We start from the raw sequence: 14,530 nt of genomic DNA, 5'->3' as shown, positions 1-14,530 counted from the left end.
AAGAAGACGAGGAACACACACAGCCATAGCCACAATATACGAAACAATTGCCATAAGCCAAAGACACAAACACGGATGTAACATAGTATCACGAGACATTACAAAAGCATTTGACAAAATATGGCACACAGGACTCAAACACAAAATACACCAAACACACCCCCCAGACATACTAACAAGAATACTTTGTAATTACCTAGATAACAGACACGCACAAATACGAATACACCATTATACAGGAAGACCCTTTAACATACACAGTGGAGTCCCCCAAGGAAGCATTCTTTCACCAACACTATTTAACCTATACACACACGACACCCCCAAACCAACACACGGAATCACACACATACAATTTGCAGACGACCTAACACAAATCATAACATACCCAAGTAAAAAAGGAAAAAACATGTTAGCACTCAAAACAAGCAGAACAATAGAAACAATAAACACATACGAACAAAAATGGAAAATACAGACAAACACAACAAAATTTCAACTACTCAACATATCAACACAGAAACCAGCAGAAATATGGATAGGAGACACGCAAATACACAAACAAAGAAACATAAAGATACTAGGATTAACACTTGGAAACAGAGGCCTACAAACACACACGAACAACAGAAAACTACTTGCAGAAAAAACATTACACACAATAAAACGATTCAGAAACCTAGACACCAAACTACTATTAAGATTATACAAAGTACTCATAAGACCACAACTTGAATATATACCAATCACAACAATCACATTAAGACCAAGTCAACTCCAAAAACTACAAGCAGTACAAAACAAAACACTACGATTCGCCACACACTCCATACCCCCATACCTTAACACAATAGAAGAACTACACATACAACACAAACTCGAACCACTCAACACAAGACTCTACAGACTAGCTTACAGAACATGGAACAAACTCACAATCACAAACCCAGACTTAGTACTAACCAGCGAAAACATAGACACAGAACAAGAACACGGACACGATCACAATTGGTGGCCTAGAGTGTCTCCCATCATAAACAGCCCCCCCCCCCGAACCAAAATACATAATGCAAACATAACAAACACACATAACATACATATCACCCTTTAACTCCAACTAACCCTACTAACCATTATTGTTATTGTTATTGTTTTTAAAATAAGATGATAACACGTGCGAACAAATCGCACGTGATATCATCCAAATCAATGAGCATGGCAATAGAATCAATACCCCCCCCCAATCGTATATGTAACTTAAAAACAAAAATCACTAGCCGTCACCCCTTAAGGGAATAATAAATCATACTCATTGAATATAAAAAAAAAAAAAAAAAAAAAAAAAAAAAGTATACGAATATTGAATTCAAGATCTCCCCCCCCCCCACTTCATGGATGACAAGATACCCCTAAAAATTCAATCCTACACATAGGTAAGAATACTAGTAGTATACTTTTTTAATGAAAGAAAAGAAAAAAAAAAAAAAAAAAAAAAAAAAAAAAAAAACTAACACCAACAACCAATCAGAACAACTCAAGGAGAAGAACACACAACATCACAATCTTCAGATAGCCAAGCCTTCCACCCAACAGGCATTTGCTTCTAAAAAACACAAATAACTTCAAAATAATTGTATCAAAGTCGCAAGTGGGTCTGCCCCACATCTATCATAACTACGACTTCCTTCCATTTCCCCCCCCTTACCTCTTACACTCACACACACACACACACCCTCACCCCCCCTCACCCCCCCCCCTCTCTTCCATCTTATCTATCCTGTCCTTAGTTAGTTATTAGGGTCTTTTTTCCCTGTTTTTCCGTTACAATGGGCTGTCACTTAAGTAAGTTAAGTTCTTTTTCTCAATTAAGGGTTGAAGGAGTCACCTTTTGATTTTTTATGTCGTGTGGTGGTCGGATTTTGTTATTTTTATTAAGAGACCTTTATTTGCATGGTGAATCTTTTAATCCGCTTTTAACTTAAATTCTATTTGTAAATTTTATTAGTGTACTCTTTTATTAATATTCATTGCAATAAATGTAAATACCATAAATTTAAATAAATCAAGTTATATCTTTTCTGTCATATTATCATTCGTTCCTGGAGATTTAACTTTTGGAAATAGAACTAAGTCTCAGTTTTTACAAATACCTTTAAATCACTGCCGTGCATGTCACTGGAGACTTATGACAGTGACGTTTTCGACAGTATAATACTCATACACACACACACACACACACACACACACACACACACACACACACACACACACACACACACACACACACACACACACACACACACACACATATATATATATATATACACATATATATATTAATATATATATGTGTAATATATATACATATATATATATATATATATATATATATATACATATATATAAATGTATATATGGGTGTCTGTATATATGTATCTGTGATCTGTACGAGGGGAGTTGATTTTTTCTGAGACAAGATAGCAGGAAAAACGGCGATTATATATACATATATATATATATATATATATATATGTATATATATATATATATATATTTAAATATTTATATATATACATTTATTTTTTTTTTTTTTTTTTTTTTTTTAATGGCTGTTTACTGGAGGCTGACTGCGGCCCTCAACACCGCTATGACGGCCAACTAGGAGGCCACCCACGGCGAGGGCCGGCTGGGTCCCTTTGGGGACTTGTGGGGCACGGGGCCTCCAGTCTCCTGCAAGTTTAGCACAAAGAGCCCATTCATCTCTGTAGGATCGCTGCTGATTTGTTGAAGGTTTTCAAGGTGGTGTATTTCGTGGTCCAAATCTTGTTGGGTTGAAGTTATTGGACACCTCTTGTGGTTCTCATTTAACCCAGTTCAAAATAGCGTCACCGTGTGGCGAATTCAGATCTCAGGTTCTAGATAATTGGTTCTCCAACTTCATTTTTTCAGTGATGTCCTCTTAGACTTAGGTTACCTTTACTGTGAGGTGAGAAAATTTAATATGTTTATCCTCTGTCCCTCCATAAAACCACTGACGAAAAATATAAGAACAAGTACCTTCTTACAATGTTGACTAATTAAGAACAGACAGCAAATTGCCATATTTGACAAATATATGTTGAGAAGACGATCTAAGACAAAGTTAATGATAATCTTGTAGGACCCTTGGACACTGTGGCACCCAGTTCAAGAAACATTGCTCTAGGCAAAAATATTTTTCAGGCGTTCCAGGCGAGTACGTAACATACGTAAGAACATGAGAATGGAAGAGACTGCAAAAGACCATATGACCTACACTAGGCGTCCCACGTCCCTTACCACCTGTCGTCCCTGTCCATAAAGTTATCTCATTATCTCCTAAAGCAATTAATCAGGGCTCAGTACATGGTTACTAAGTCTATTCCGTTCGTCAACAACTCTGTTGATAAATGAGTTCTTGCCTATTTCCTCTTGCACGCATAATTGTGCAGAAGGACTAGTTGGCGTCCTTTGCAATTCTGCACTCCTTGCGCGATTCCGCGTTGTATTGATATATAGATGTGTGACTTGAACCCTTGCCAAAGCCTCCATATATGTATTTGATTAAGAATTATGGAAAGTTCATGACTGCAGAATTTCTTATTTGCTTTTTCTCTTTATTTGAGAGCATTTTTCCTTCCAAAGGAAGTTGACATGTCTCCTTACTTCATAATAAGGTACTTTGGCATACCACACAAAATGGGTTTGCTAACATGAATGTATACGTTAATGTTTACATATATAGATGTAAGTATATATGTATCTGTATATGTAAATATGTTTATATGTATTCATGCGTGTATGGATGGAGGCATGTGTATAGGAATGTATATTTATATATGTACGTAACACAAATCACATGATATAGACTGGAACAATACTGAAAGAACTAGTAACCCAGTGTTAGGTAGACATATAATTGAACCTAGTTATAACAAACATGCTATTGATGATAATTTGAGTCTGAGTGTGGTTTTACATAAATTGCACAATTTCACAACTCAAAACTCACCATCCCACATCCACGCAATGGAAAGTGAGAAAACCTTGGTGGGGTAAAGCCCTGTCAGTTGTGGGAAGCATCTTTTATCTATTTATTTATTTATTTATTTCTATAGGTCGACCCAGGGCAGTGGACAAGGTGCAGGGATAACCCGTCATTCAGAAGGTGCTAAGATAAGAGGGAGGGTGGAGGGGTGTGGAGTGTATTTATTTATGGAATGGTAGGAATGATTTTATGCCTTTTTCTTTTTGGCTACCCCTTGTAAGGGGAAAAAAGCATTGGTATATGTATGTATGTATAGGCCGACGTTGGGTCACCTTCCTGTTTGGTCAGGGCTATCGGGAACCGACGCAAGAAGCTTGCAGCGGGTCTCGAGGATCAAGCTCAACGTCCACCTGCTCATAGGTTCGACACGGTATCCACTGCTCATACTGAACAGAATTGTTGGGCAAGAATCTAGAATCTACGGTTTTAAGAGCGACATAAACATGACATGTACTTTTGGCTGAATTGTAGTTTGTCAGCAGCAAACGGTACTTCCATTCTTGGATAGTATTAATTGACCAGTATTACTTTTTTGAGAGGAGATTAGTCACCAATCATAAAATAATGCCAAATGCCTGTTGCGTAGAGGTGTAACTAGGCCCTAGAATGTCAACCGCATAAATTCAGCATTTGGGAAAACATTGATTGAGGGTGTCCTTGTTTAGCCCACCTACTTGATTTTTGCCCCAATATCGTCTCTATATTAATCTTTAATATACCGAGAGATATACAGACCACCTTATAAGGTATAAGGGAGATAGCCTCTACAAAGGATTACAAAGGCTTACAAAGGCGGAGCATGCCGACAGGAGATCTTTGGGTCCATATCTAGGTCGGATGCGAAAAAAATCATAATAATGATAAATAAATAAATGAATAGATAAAAACTATAATAATGTAAATAATAGATAAGATACATAAATAAATGCATAGGTATAGTTAAATAATAAACAAACAGGTAAATAGTAAATAATAGTAGATTGACATATAACTAACAGTAAATGAGAATCAAGCAAATAATGATAAACAAACAGTCAAATGATAACAAAACAAAAACCAATGATATAAAATAAATGATAATCATTACAGCATCTTACTTAGGGGTTTATTTAAACTATTCTTAAAGCTTCGAACTGAACTACATTGCACTGCCTCTGCAGGAAGTTTATTCCATTCATTAACTACACGGTTGGCGAAGTTGTTTCTACCCACTTCCAAATTGAATCTATTTCCGGACAGTTTGAGACCATTGTTTCTTGTCTGATTCTCATTCAATGTGAAAATTTTGTCACTTTTGATGTTGTCAATTCCCTTTAGAATCTTAAAGACCTGTATCAAGTCACCTCTGAGTCTACGCTTTTTTAGGGAAAACAGATTCATATTCTTTTGTGCTGCCATCTATTTGTTTTTTGTACCCTGAAGATTAATAGACGAAAACGTTCGGTCCTCTGTTATTCTATTTTCTAGTGAGGGTTTTTTTTTTCAGAAAAAGTAAAACATATTTCTTTTGCATAAACAGAGGGATGCTACCAAGGTTCTAATAAAACAAAAGGAAGATTTACATTTTTATTATTAATATCTACTAATTTGATGGAGCAGAGGTATGTAAGACTAACCCTCCTTCACTGACTCACCTTCTGGATGAATCAGAAACGGTCGATTTTACTCAGGTGAGGGAAAGACACTTCCCTTGGATGGGGTTAAAGCCTGTGCTATAATTGAGGCGTTCCGTGTCAGACAGGCGAAGACGCCAGCGCCTCATTTGGTCAAACTTTGGACAGTGATAACGCAGAACACGGTTTTTGGCGTCTTCGACTGTCTGGCATGGAGTGCCTCTTACCATACCGTGAAGTATGGCACGAAACCTTTTCCACATTCTCTCAGCTGAATAAAATGGCCTTTCTCTCTTCTCGGGGCAGATTCAACTTTACCCAAAATAGCCGTAAGGTCACGTGGTATCCAACGTCACAATATATATATATATATATATATATATATATACATATATATATATATATATATATATATATATATATATATACGTGTGTGTGTGTGTGTGTGTGTGTGTGTGTGTGTGTGTGTGTGTGTGTGTGTGTGTGTGATTCATCATGGTCTTGGATCACATATTTGACTCGTGATCGACAGCTATTACCCTACCGGTTGAGAGCTCAGACGTCGTATGAGCCGACTTATGAATAATGCTGTGTATGTGTGTGTATGTTAGTGTGTACGTGCGTGCGCGTGTGTGTGTGTTGACCTGGGGTGGGTGAACATGTGGAAGGGATGAATCCACTAAACCTTTGAGGTAAGGAACCTCTGCTGACCTCCACCTCCATCATGCGAGGGCAATCTAGGTCAAGCCAGAAGAGGAGCAAGTAGGTTCCTTCTAGTTTGTCGGTGATGCAAGGAGGATTAGTTTGGGGCATCCTATACGCAAGTACAACAGCTCCCAACTAGTTTTGAACAAAGTGAGCGCATGTCCAACCTTCCATTGAACAAATGTCACAGCAGAATGAACTTAAGACTACTCTACATTTGGCAAACACCAAATTGAGAAAAAAAAAACAAGAAAAAATATACATACATATCTTATAGCCTACGGATGCGATCTAAATAGAAAAATTCACCTGAATATTTTTTTATTTTTTTTATTATTGTTTATATATAGGCAGATTGATTTCAGAGTTTATTGTTTTAATAAATAATCGAAGACAGTGGCTCTGTTTTCGTGTATAGGTTGGGGGAATTGTAATTGTAACAATTATAGAATCATCATAACATGACAATTGTCGACATGATACAATGAATATCGTAATAAAACTACTTATGACGTAATAATGCATTTAAACACTAAATATCGAGCTTATATGCTCGTTTGTTAAACCACGTCTACAACCTAAGGTCGTTTAGATATTAATATTGGATCTACACGGCTTCTCTACAAGCTTAAGCTCTAATCCTTATGTACTACGACTTACTAGCACTTTAGAGCAATTTGACAGTTGGGCGATTAAAGATTGGCCAACTAAAGAGTTGTTCGCAAGACGACAGAACCGACTTTTTTTGTTGTTGTGACGATTAAACAGTTAGCGCTTGTCCTACGGTTCGAATGACGATAGGGCAACTTTTCAGTTGAACTACTTTCTTTGTGGACAACTTTTTAGTTGGTCCATTCGCGCAGCTGTCGAGCTGTTTGTTGGTGCGTTCAGTTGAACAGGGAAGAAACACACAAATGTGATGACTAGATAAACGTTTTGAGTTCGGCTTCTGACGAGGACGACGACGAAGTTGTTCAACGCGTTTCGGTCGGACTGAAAGAGGAACATATGGTTGATTCGCCCCCCACTCCCTCTTCTCCACCACCGAGGGCGCTTAAAAAAAAAAAAAAAAAAAAAAAAAAAAATATATATATATATATATATATATATATATATATATATATACATATATATACATATATATATATATATACATATCATACATATATATATATATATACATATATATACACACACGCATATATATATATATATATATATATATATATATGCATATACACACACACATGCATATATCGCCTGGCATCAGCCATGATAAAAAAAAAAGAATGGCACCCAGCACTGTGCATGATTTAACCCTGGCGCGATCTCTCCTGGCTATTTCGGATTTGTCTTATGATGAGAATTTGCAACTTCCTACTGATTTTTTATTTGTTCATTTTTATTTGCTGCAGGATCCTGGGCGATAGACTTTGACCCTGACCTCTTCACTGTTTCAAGGTCTTCCTGTGCTCAACAAAGTTCTTGGTCTTCATTGTGATGACCCTGGAGGGGATTTTGATTCTAACCGTCTCGTAGTCAAACGAATAGGCAACAGTTATGACAAATGTGCGTGATTTCTACACAGACGATGCGTTATTCTGTTGTGCTTCCTTGGAAGTCTGTCTGTCTGTTTGTCTGTCTGTCTGTCTGTCTGTCCGACTCTCATCTGGGCTTGATTTTGAGTCTGACTCGAGTTTGAGTCTGACTTGAGTTTGAACCTCACTCAAAGTCCAATTCGGTTCAGACTACAATAGGTCACGATGAAGACATAGATAACTAGCGGTTCTATCCTTGGAGGGTCTTTATCGCACCGAAGAGATGAAGTCAAAAGTCCCTTGAGTTAAAAGAGAAAAGGGGGGGCGGGGGGGGTTAACATGACAGTCACTGGGGTTGCACGCGAGGAGGGTTCGAGTCCCAAGGATTCGCCATTTCCTCCTCCCCGCTTTCATAGTGACGCTATAAACGCCCAACAAAGCGACTCTTCAAATTCGAACTTGACTTCTGAAGTATGAACTTGTCAAGGACGAGGACGAGCGAAGTCAAGACAATCAAGTACGAGCTCGACACAGTTGAGCTGAGGACAACCTCGACGCGAGGGCTTCAAGGTTTAGTTCACGGCGGTCTTGCTACTGCTGTTGTAAACGAACTCAAAAGTAGTTGAGGACGAGCCAGACGTGGATAAGGAGGAGGTTGACACGGCTGAGACGAAGCTCGTGATGACTGAAGTCGAGTTCGACATGTCAAGGATGAGGTCGAAGTGGTTGAGGACGACTTGAAGTTATCGTAGCTTCCTGTTTTTCTCTCTCTCTCTCTTCTCCCGTTTTCCTTCACTCCTCTCGTGCGCCATCTCGACTCGTGAAAATTACCCGTTTCCTATAACTGTGGAGACATCCGACCCTTACATTTCCTAACATCTATGTGGGGCACATCCAACCCTTCTCATTTCTCTCACTTTTTTTTTTTTCTATTTGTCATAGGACACGTGACCAGGCATTTTCTCTCGCACACATTTCTCTTTCTTCCCATTCTACATTTCCTGACCTTGTTTTCCGCTTTCAGTGTCTCCAGTGGATAAGGATAAAACATAAAGGACCATTGCATCTCAAATGAGCCCTAGCATTTCACAGTCCTGAGGACTGAACAAGGAAACAGACTCATTGCCCATCATACTCAGGGTCGACGATGGGTTCGAACCGGGGCAGCAGGACCGTTGGGTCGTCACCCTAACCACTGATGGGAATGGGAGTTGAGGGGGGTGGGGGAGATGTACGCACGAGTGCGTCGATCCGCAGCATCTCACTCTCCATGTTTCATGTGTTCAGTCTCTGTATCAATACAGACAACATCTATCATGATCTCCGAGAGTAAATCTCGGACGTTGTATAGCTACCGTATATGCGCACCTACTCCACCTAAACCCATTTCCTTCAATGGCCCAATGCGCCTATGCCTCCATACATACATACATACATACATACATACATACATACACACACACATACATACGTACATACATGTACACGTACATACAGAAGTTAGCGAGGTTTTCCTCTGAGTTTATAATACGTAAAGCGTCGCTGCTCTACCTGCAGAAGGCAGGAACTCCTGATCGAAATCTCCTCCTCCGGGAGAACGAGCCAAAGGCACGACCAGGGGAGGGGGGGGGGGAGTGAGAGACAAATGTGGTTAGTTACAACCTAACTTCTAACTTAAGTACCTAAAGGGGTGAACGAGCTGGCCAAGTGCACGTGCATGGACGTGCACGTGGTCAGCTTCACCTGCGCACGTCCACGAGGCGTCTGTACGGCCATGTGGCGCTGGAGGGGAGGGGGGTCTGGTGGCGATGCGGTCCTCAACCCCTTGTGAAGGAGCGAGGGAGGCGAGGAGAGCACAAGTGTGCCTGGCCGTCACCTTAAATACGATACAACGAAACATTTTTGGCATTCCAGTCGATTGCATGGAAGAGGGAAGAACCTTACACGTGGTTCTGAGTCTCTGTGAAGGGCGTGAGGAAGGGCGGGTGGTAGGGAAGGTGGGAGGGACGACTCCACTACTGGAATGTGGAGGGAAGCGCACCTTGGAGGGGAGGCAGCTTGCCCTGGCGTGGAGGGAGGGAGGGAAGGAAGGAAGGGGCAGATACTCTGGGGTTGGCCCACGAACAGGGAACTGACACGGGTGGTCTGGTCGTCTAGAGAACCAAATGTCTCCCGACGAACACCAAAAGAACCAGTAGGAGCCTTCTGACGAGGGTGCTGCAGAGGGAGGAACCTATAGGGGATGTCGAAGAGGCGGCAACTCTGGCCCCCACCATGGGCATGAGGGAGTTATCCACCTGTGGATGGGCGAGGCGACACTGCGAGAGAGGGGGAGCCCATGACGTGGGTCGGGGCGCCGACTCATGAAGATGGGGCGTGGTGGGCGTCTGCCCCGTGTAGAGCTGCAGACTTCCGGAGGGGCCGACGTCGATACGGAAGATCTCCTTCTCGAGGGAGGGGACCTTGAGGCTAACAGCGACGCAGCCTCCGGTGGGAGTCACGTCCTGGCGAACACCAGGCTTCCAGGAACCGGGCTTGCCGCAGCCCTTGCCCCGATAGAGGTTGAGGGCGTCCGCTAAATTCGGGTCTTCCGGCGTCAGGTAAAGTTTCTTGAGGAGGAGGTCTTGGTCGTACTCGGACTCGGCGTGCGGGGGGACGGAGTAGGTGCCGAAGGCGTCCAGGCTGAAGGAGGGCCTCCCGCACTCTGGGTTTTGGTAGAAAATCAAAGTCGCCTCCCACTCGTTAGTGTCGGGTCTGCAACGGAGAGGAAAAGAAAATTAGAGATGAGGGTCGCGTCATTAAGGGTCCTGTAGCAAACACATACAAACACACACACACACACACACACACACACACACACACACACACACACACACACACACACACACACACACACACACACACACACACACACACACACACACACACACACACACACACACACACACACACACACATATATATATATATATATATATATAAAGTATAACAAGAAATTTCAGTTAGAAATTTAAAATAGATTCGAAGCTCTAAAAACTAACGAGGACATCGTCGATGAAATGAATTTGAATTTAGTGAATATCATTAAGAAATAAGCAGAGAAAGTAGGAAGTACAAAAAGTATTAGAGAAAACAAGTACTCCAAAACTACAAATGACCTAATCAAAAGAAGGACCATGCAGATTAAAAGCAGGAGAGACGAAATAGAAAGAGTAGAACTGAACAAGCTTATCAACAAAAAGCAGAGGTCAGAGAAAAGAAAGAGAAACATAGATGAAATAAAGGAAACTATTCGGAAAAGTAAAAGTATTAGAGGGACTGAGCGCAGACATGCTCTAGGAAGACAGCAAATAATATGTTTGAAAGATAGGAATGTAGAAATCATTAAATGTAGAGACAGAATTATAAAAAGAGTAGAAGAATTTTACGAGCTTTACTCGTCGAAGACCGTAGTTGAGTCAATAAATTCATCTGTAGACGTTAGTAGTGTACTAGAGATTACAAAAGAGGTAGTAGAATTTGCTCTAAAAATATGAAACGAGGAAAAGCTCCCCACATCCACTCCCATTCATCCCCTTCTTCCCCTTTATCCTGACTCCTCTTGGATGACGGGTCATCCCTGCATCTCGCCATCTGTCCCGGGTCAGAAGCAGTACAGCATGATACAGCACATTCACAGAAAGGCTGCTTAATTTAATCGGCGAGCCCCCGCTCTCCTTGCCGTCATGCAGAAAAATAAAATATGGGGAGAAATCTCTTCGGGCTGCGTCAATTTAATATTTACACTTACTTAATCACCCGCCCATCCCTCACCCACTCCCTTTGATGCATCACAGCATCATCCATACACAGCCATTCTCCATTCACCCTATCTTCTGTCTTCTCCCGTCCTTCCTCAACAGACATTCCCCTCTCTCCCAATGCCCCTTTTACCCCATCCATCCATCACATCCTTGGTCGCCCCCTCATGTTCACTCCTTCCACCCCTGCCTTCCACACCTTTTTTTACTAATCTTTCTTCACTCATTCCTTCCATGTGTCCAAAACATCCTAATACTCTTTCATCCACCCTAGCTCCCAACTCCCTTTCCACCTCTATTCTCCTCCTCACCTCGTTTCTCACTCTATCAAGCCTAGTAACCCCTATCATACTTCTCAGGCATCTCATCTTAAATATGTTCCATGTTTCTGCCCCATACAGTGCTGTTGGCACAATCACTCCTTCATACAATCTCCTCTTAGTATCCATTCCCAAATGTCTATTTCTCATTACAGCATTTACTTGCTTTTCTCAATTTACATTCTACCTCCATCTCCACTCCTTTCTTTCCCGCCACATTTGCACCCAAGTATCTAAAACTATCCACTTCCCCCAGTCTTTCTCCATTAATATTCACTTCCAGTCTGCTGCCACTTTCTCCCCTTGTACATCTCATCACCTTACTTTTACCCACATTTATCTTTAGCTTTCTTCTATCACATACTCTCCCAAACTCTGCCACCAGCTTCCTCAATCCCTCCTCTGACCCTGCCACAAGCACAGTGTCGTCCGCAAACAACAACTGGCTCACCTCCCACTTTTCTCCATTTTCTGGCTACCACTGTATTACCCTGAAGACGAACCCCGGGCAGGGTTCGAAACGTTGGAATAAATTGACGAACGTCGAGTCAAGCGTATACTTTCTTCCATAAAATGGTTCCTGGACTCCAGCTATTTTCAAATATGTATATATATATATATATATATATATATATATATATATACATATATATATATATACATATATATATATATATATATATACATATATATACATACATATACATATACACATATACATATACACATATACATATACACATATATACATATACACACACACACACATACACACACATACACACACACACATACACACACATACACACACACACACACACACACACACACACACACACACACACACACACACACACACACACACACACACACACACACACACACACACACACACACACACACACACACAAATATATATATACAGTATATATATATATATATATATATATATATATATATATATATATATATATATATATATACATTACTTTGGTTCAAAGATTATACCTGCACACATGAAGTATCTCCTACAACGCGGAGGATATCTGACGTTACCGAAATGAAGATTTGCAAACCCCCTCACCATGCGGAACGATTTGACTCTCTCAGCCTTTTGTAAGATACATGCTTAGAAACGTACACGAAATTCCACGCCTCTCATAATATAAGCTCTGGGAGGGCAGGAGTGAAGGGGAGGGTGAAGGGGGAGGGAGTGAAGGAGGGAGGGAATGAAGGGAGGAGGGATTGAATGGGGCAGTGGGTGACGAGGGAAGGGGGGAGAGGAATGAAGGGGGAGGGGTGAAGGATGAGGAGACCTTACCTGAAGGTGAGGAGCCGGGTGAGAAACATGCCGTAGGGGCGTGTCTCGCAACGAGAAGACGCCCAGGACCCCGCCAGCAGGAGAGGGAGAGAAGGGCGTGCGTGCAGGTGTGGCGGGGACTTCTCACTACTTCGGGCCACAGTGCGGCAAACGGCGCATGACCCCATCTGGTAGGAGTACAGAGCAAATAAACAATAGAATAACACAGAACAAAAATATATGGTCATATGTGAATACATACATTTTCTTCATAACGATTTGTATTGACAAATGACCTATGATAAATCGTAACTGCTGACAGGAAACCTTCCGATCCATAAGATAAAATAGAATTAAATAAGGTAGATTAAAATAAAACATAAAATAAGTATCACTCATATTGCCAAATAAACAAGAAAATACATCCAACCGAAACATAAATTCTTTAGTATTTATCTAGTACATTATTATGAGCGGGTAATAAACATACGGAGTAAGTTGAAGAGTATAATCATTTAGGCCAGATGGTAAAAGTGACCAAAGATCATGATAATGAAATAAAAAGGCATATTACCTTTATGTTTGAAACGTAAAGTTTACAATCAATGCATTCTGCCAGCAATAATCTACGGGTGTGAGACTTGGAAACTGACGAAGGTGATGGAGACAAAGCTAAGGAATGCACAGATTAGACTGGAGAGATCAATGGTGGGAATAACGCTGAGAGACCGAAAGAGAGCAAGTTGAGTGAGAGACCAAACTGGAGTGAAAGATGTTGTAGAGGCAGTAAAAAAGAGGAAGTGGAACTGGGCAGGTAAGTCAGCGCAAACAACTGACGAGCGATGGAGCAAGTGTGTTTCTGAGTGGACGCCGCGAGATGGGAAGCGTGGAAGAAGGAGACCAGACAGAGGGTGGAGAGACGAGATAGAGAAGCACTCGTGTGAATCATGGAATGCTATGAAAGAGGCCTTAGCTCAGCAATGGACTCAGGATGGCCGATTTGATTGAGAAACTGGTTGAATAAACATACAAATATTAAAAAAGGCCCTCGCAACACCACTTTGGAAAGTAGAGAGAGAGAGAGAGAGAGAGAGAGAGAGAGAGAGAGAGAGAGAGAGAGAGAGAGAGAGAGAGAGAGAGAGAGAGAGAGAGAGAGAGAGAGAGAGAGAGAGAGAGAGAGAGAGAGAG

At 41.1% G+C, this 14,530-nt stretch overlaps 1 protein-coding gene across 2 annotated transcripts in view; it reads right to left on the bottom strand.

Annotated features, from left to right (window-relative positions):
- Positions 1-7,621: 7,621 nt before the first annotated feature.
- Positions 7,622-14,530, bottom strand: part of LOC143029740 (protein APCDD1-like) — a 328,618-nt gene continuing 321,709 nt past the window's right edge. For both annotated transcript variants that reach the window (XM_076192627.1, XM_076192626.1), the window contains exons 7-8: positions 13,364-13,530; positions 7,622-10,676 (exon numbers count right to left, since the gene is read on the bottom strand). In XM_076192627.1, the coding sequence (XP_076048742.1) occupies positions 10,076-10,676; positions 13,364-13,530 (768 nt within the window). In that variant the 3' untranslated portion in view covers positions 7,622-10,075. The remainder of the gene's footprint in view (positions 10,677-13,363; positions 13,531-14,530) is intronic.

The sequence above is a fragment of the Oratosquilla oratoria genome, chromosome 11 (assembly GCF_046742065.1).
Source record: "Oratosquilla oratoria isolate Oo_2021 chromosome 11, ASM4674206v1, whole genome shotgun sequence".
Taxonomy (NCBI): domain Eukaryota; kingdom Metazoa; phylum Arthropoda; class Malacostraca; order Stomatopoda; family Squillidae; genus Oratosquilla; species Oratosquilla oratoria.
Note: the sequence above shows the minus strand (reverse complement) of the source record. Positions and strands in the feature narration are given on the sequence as shown.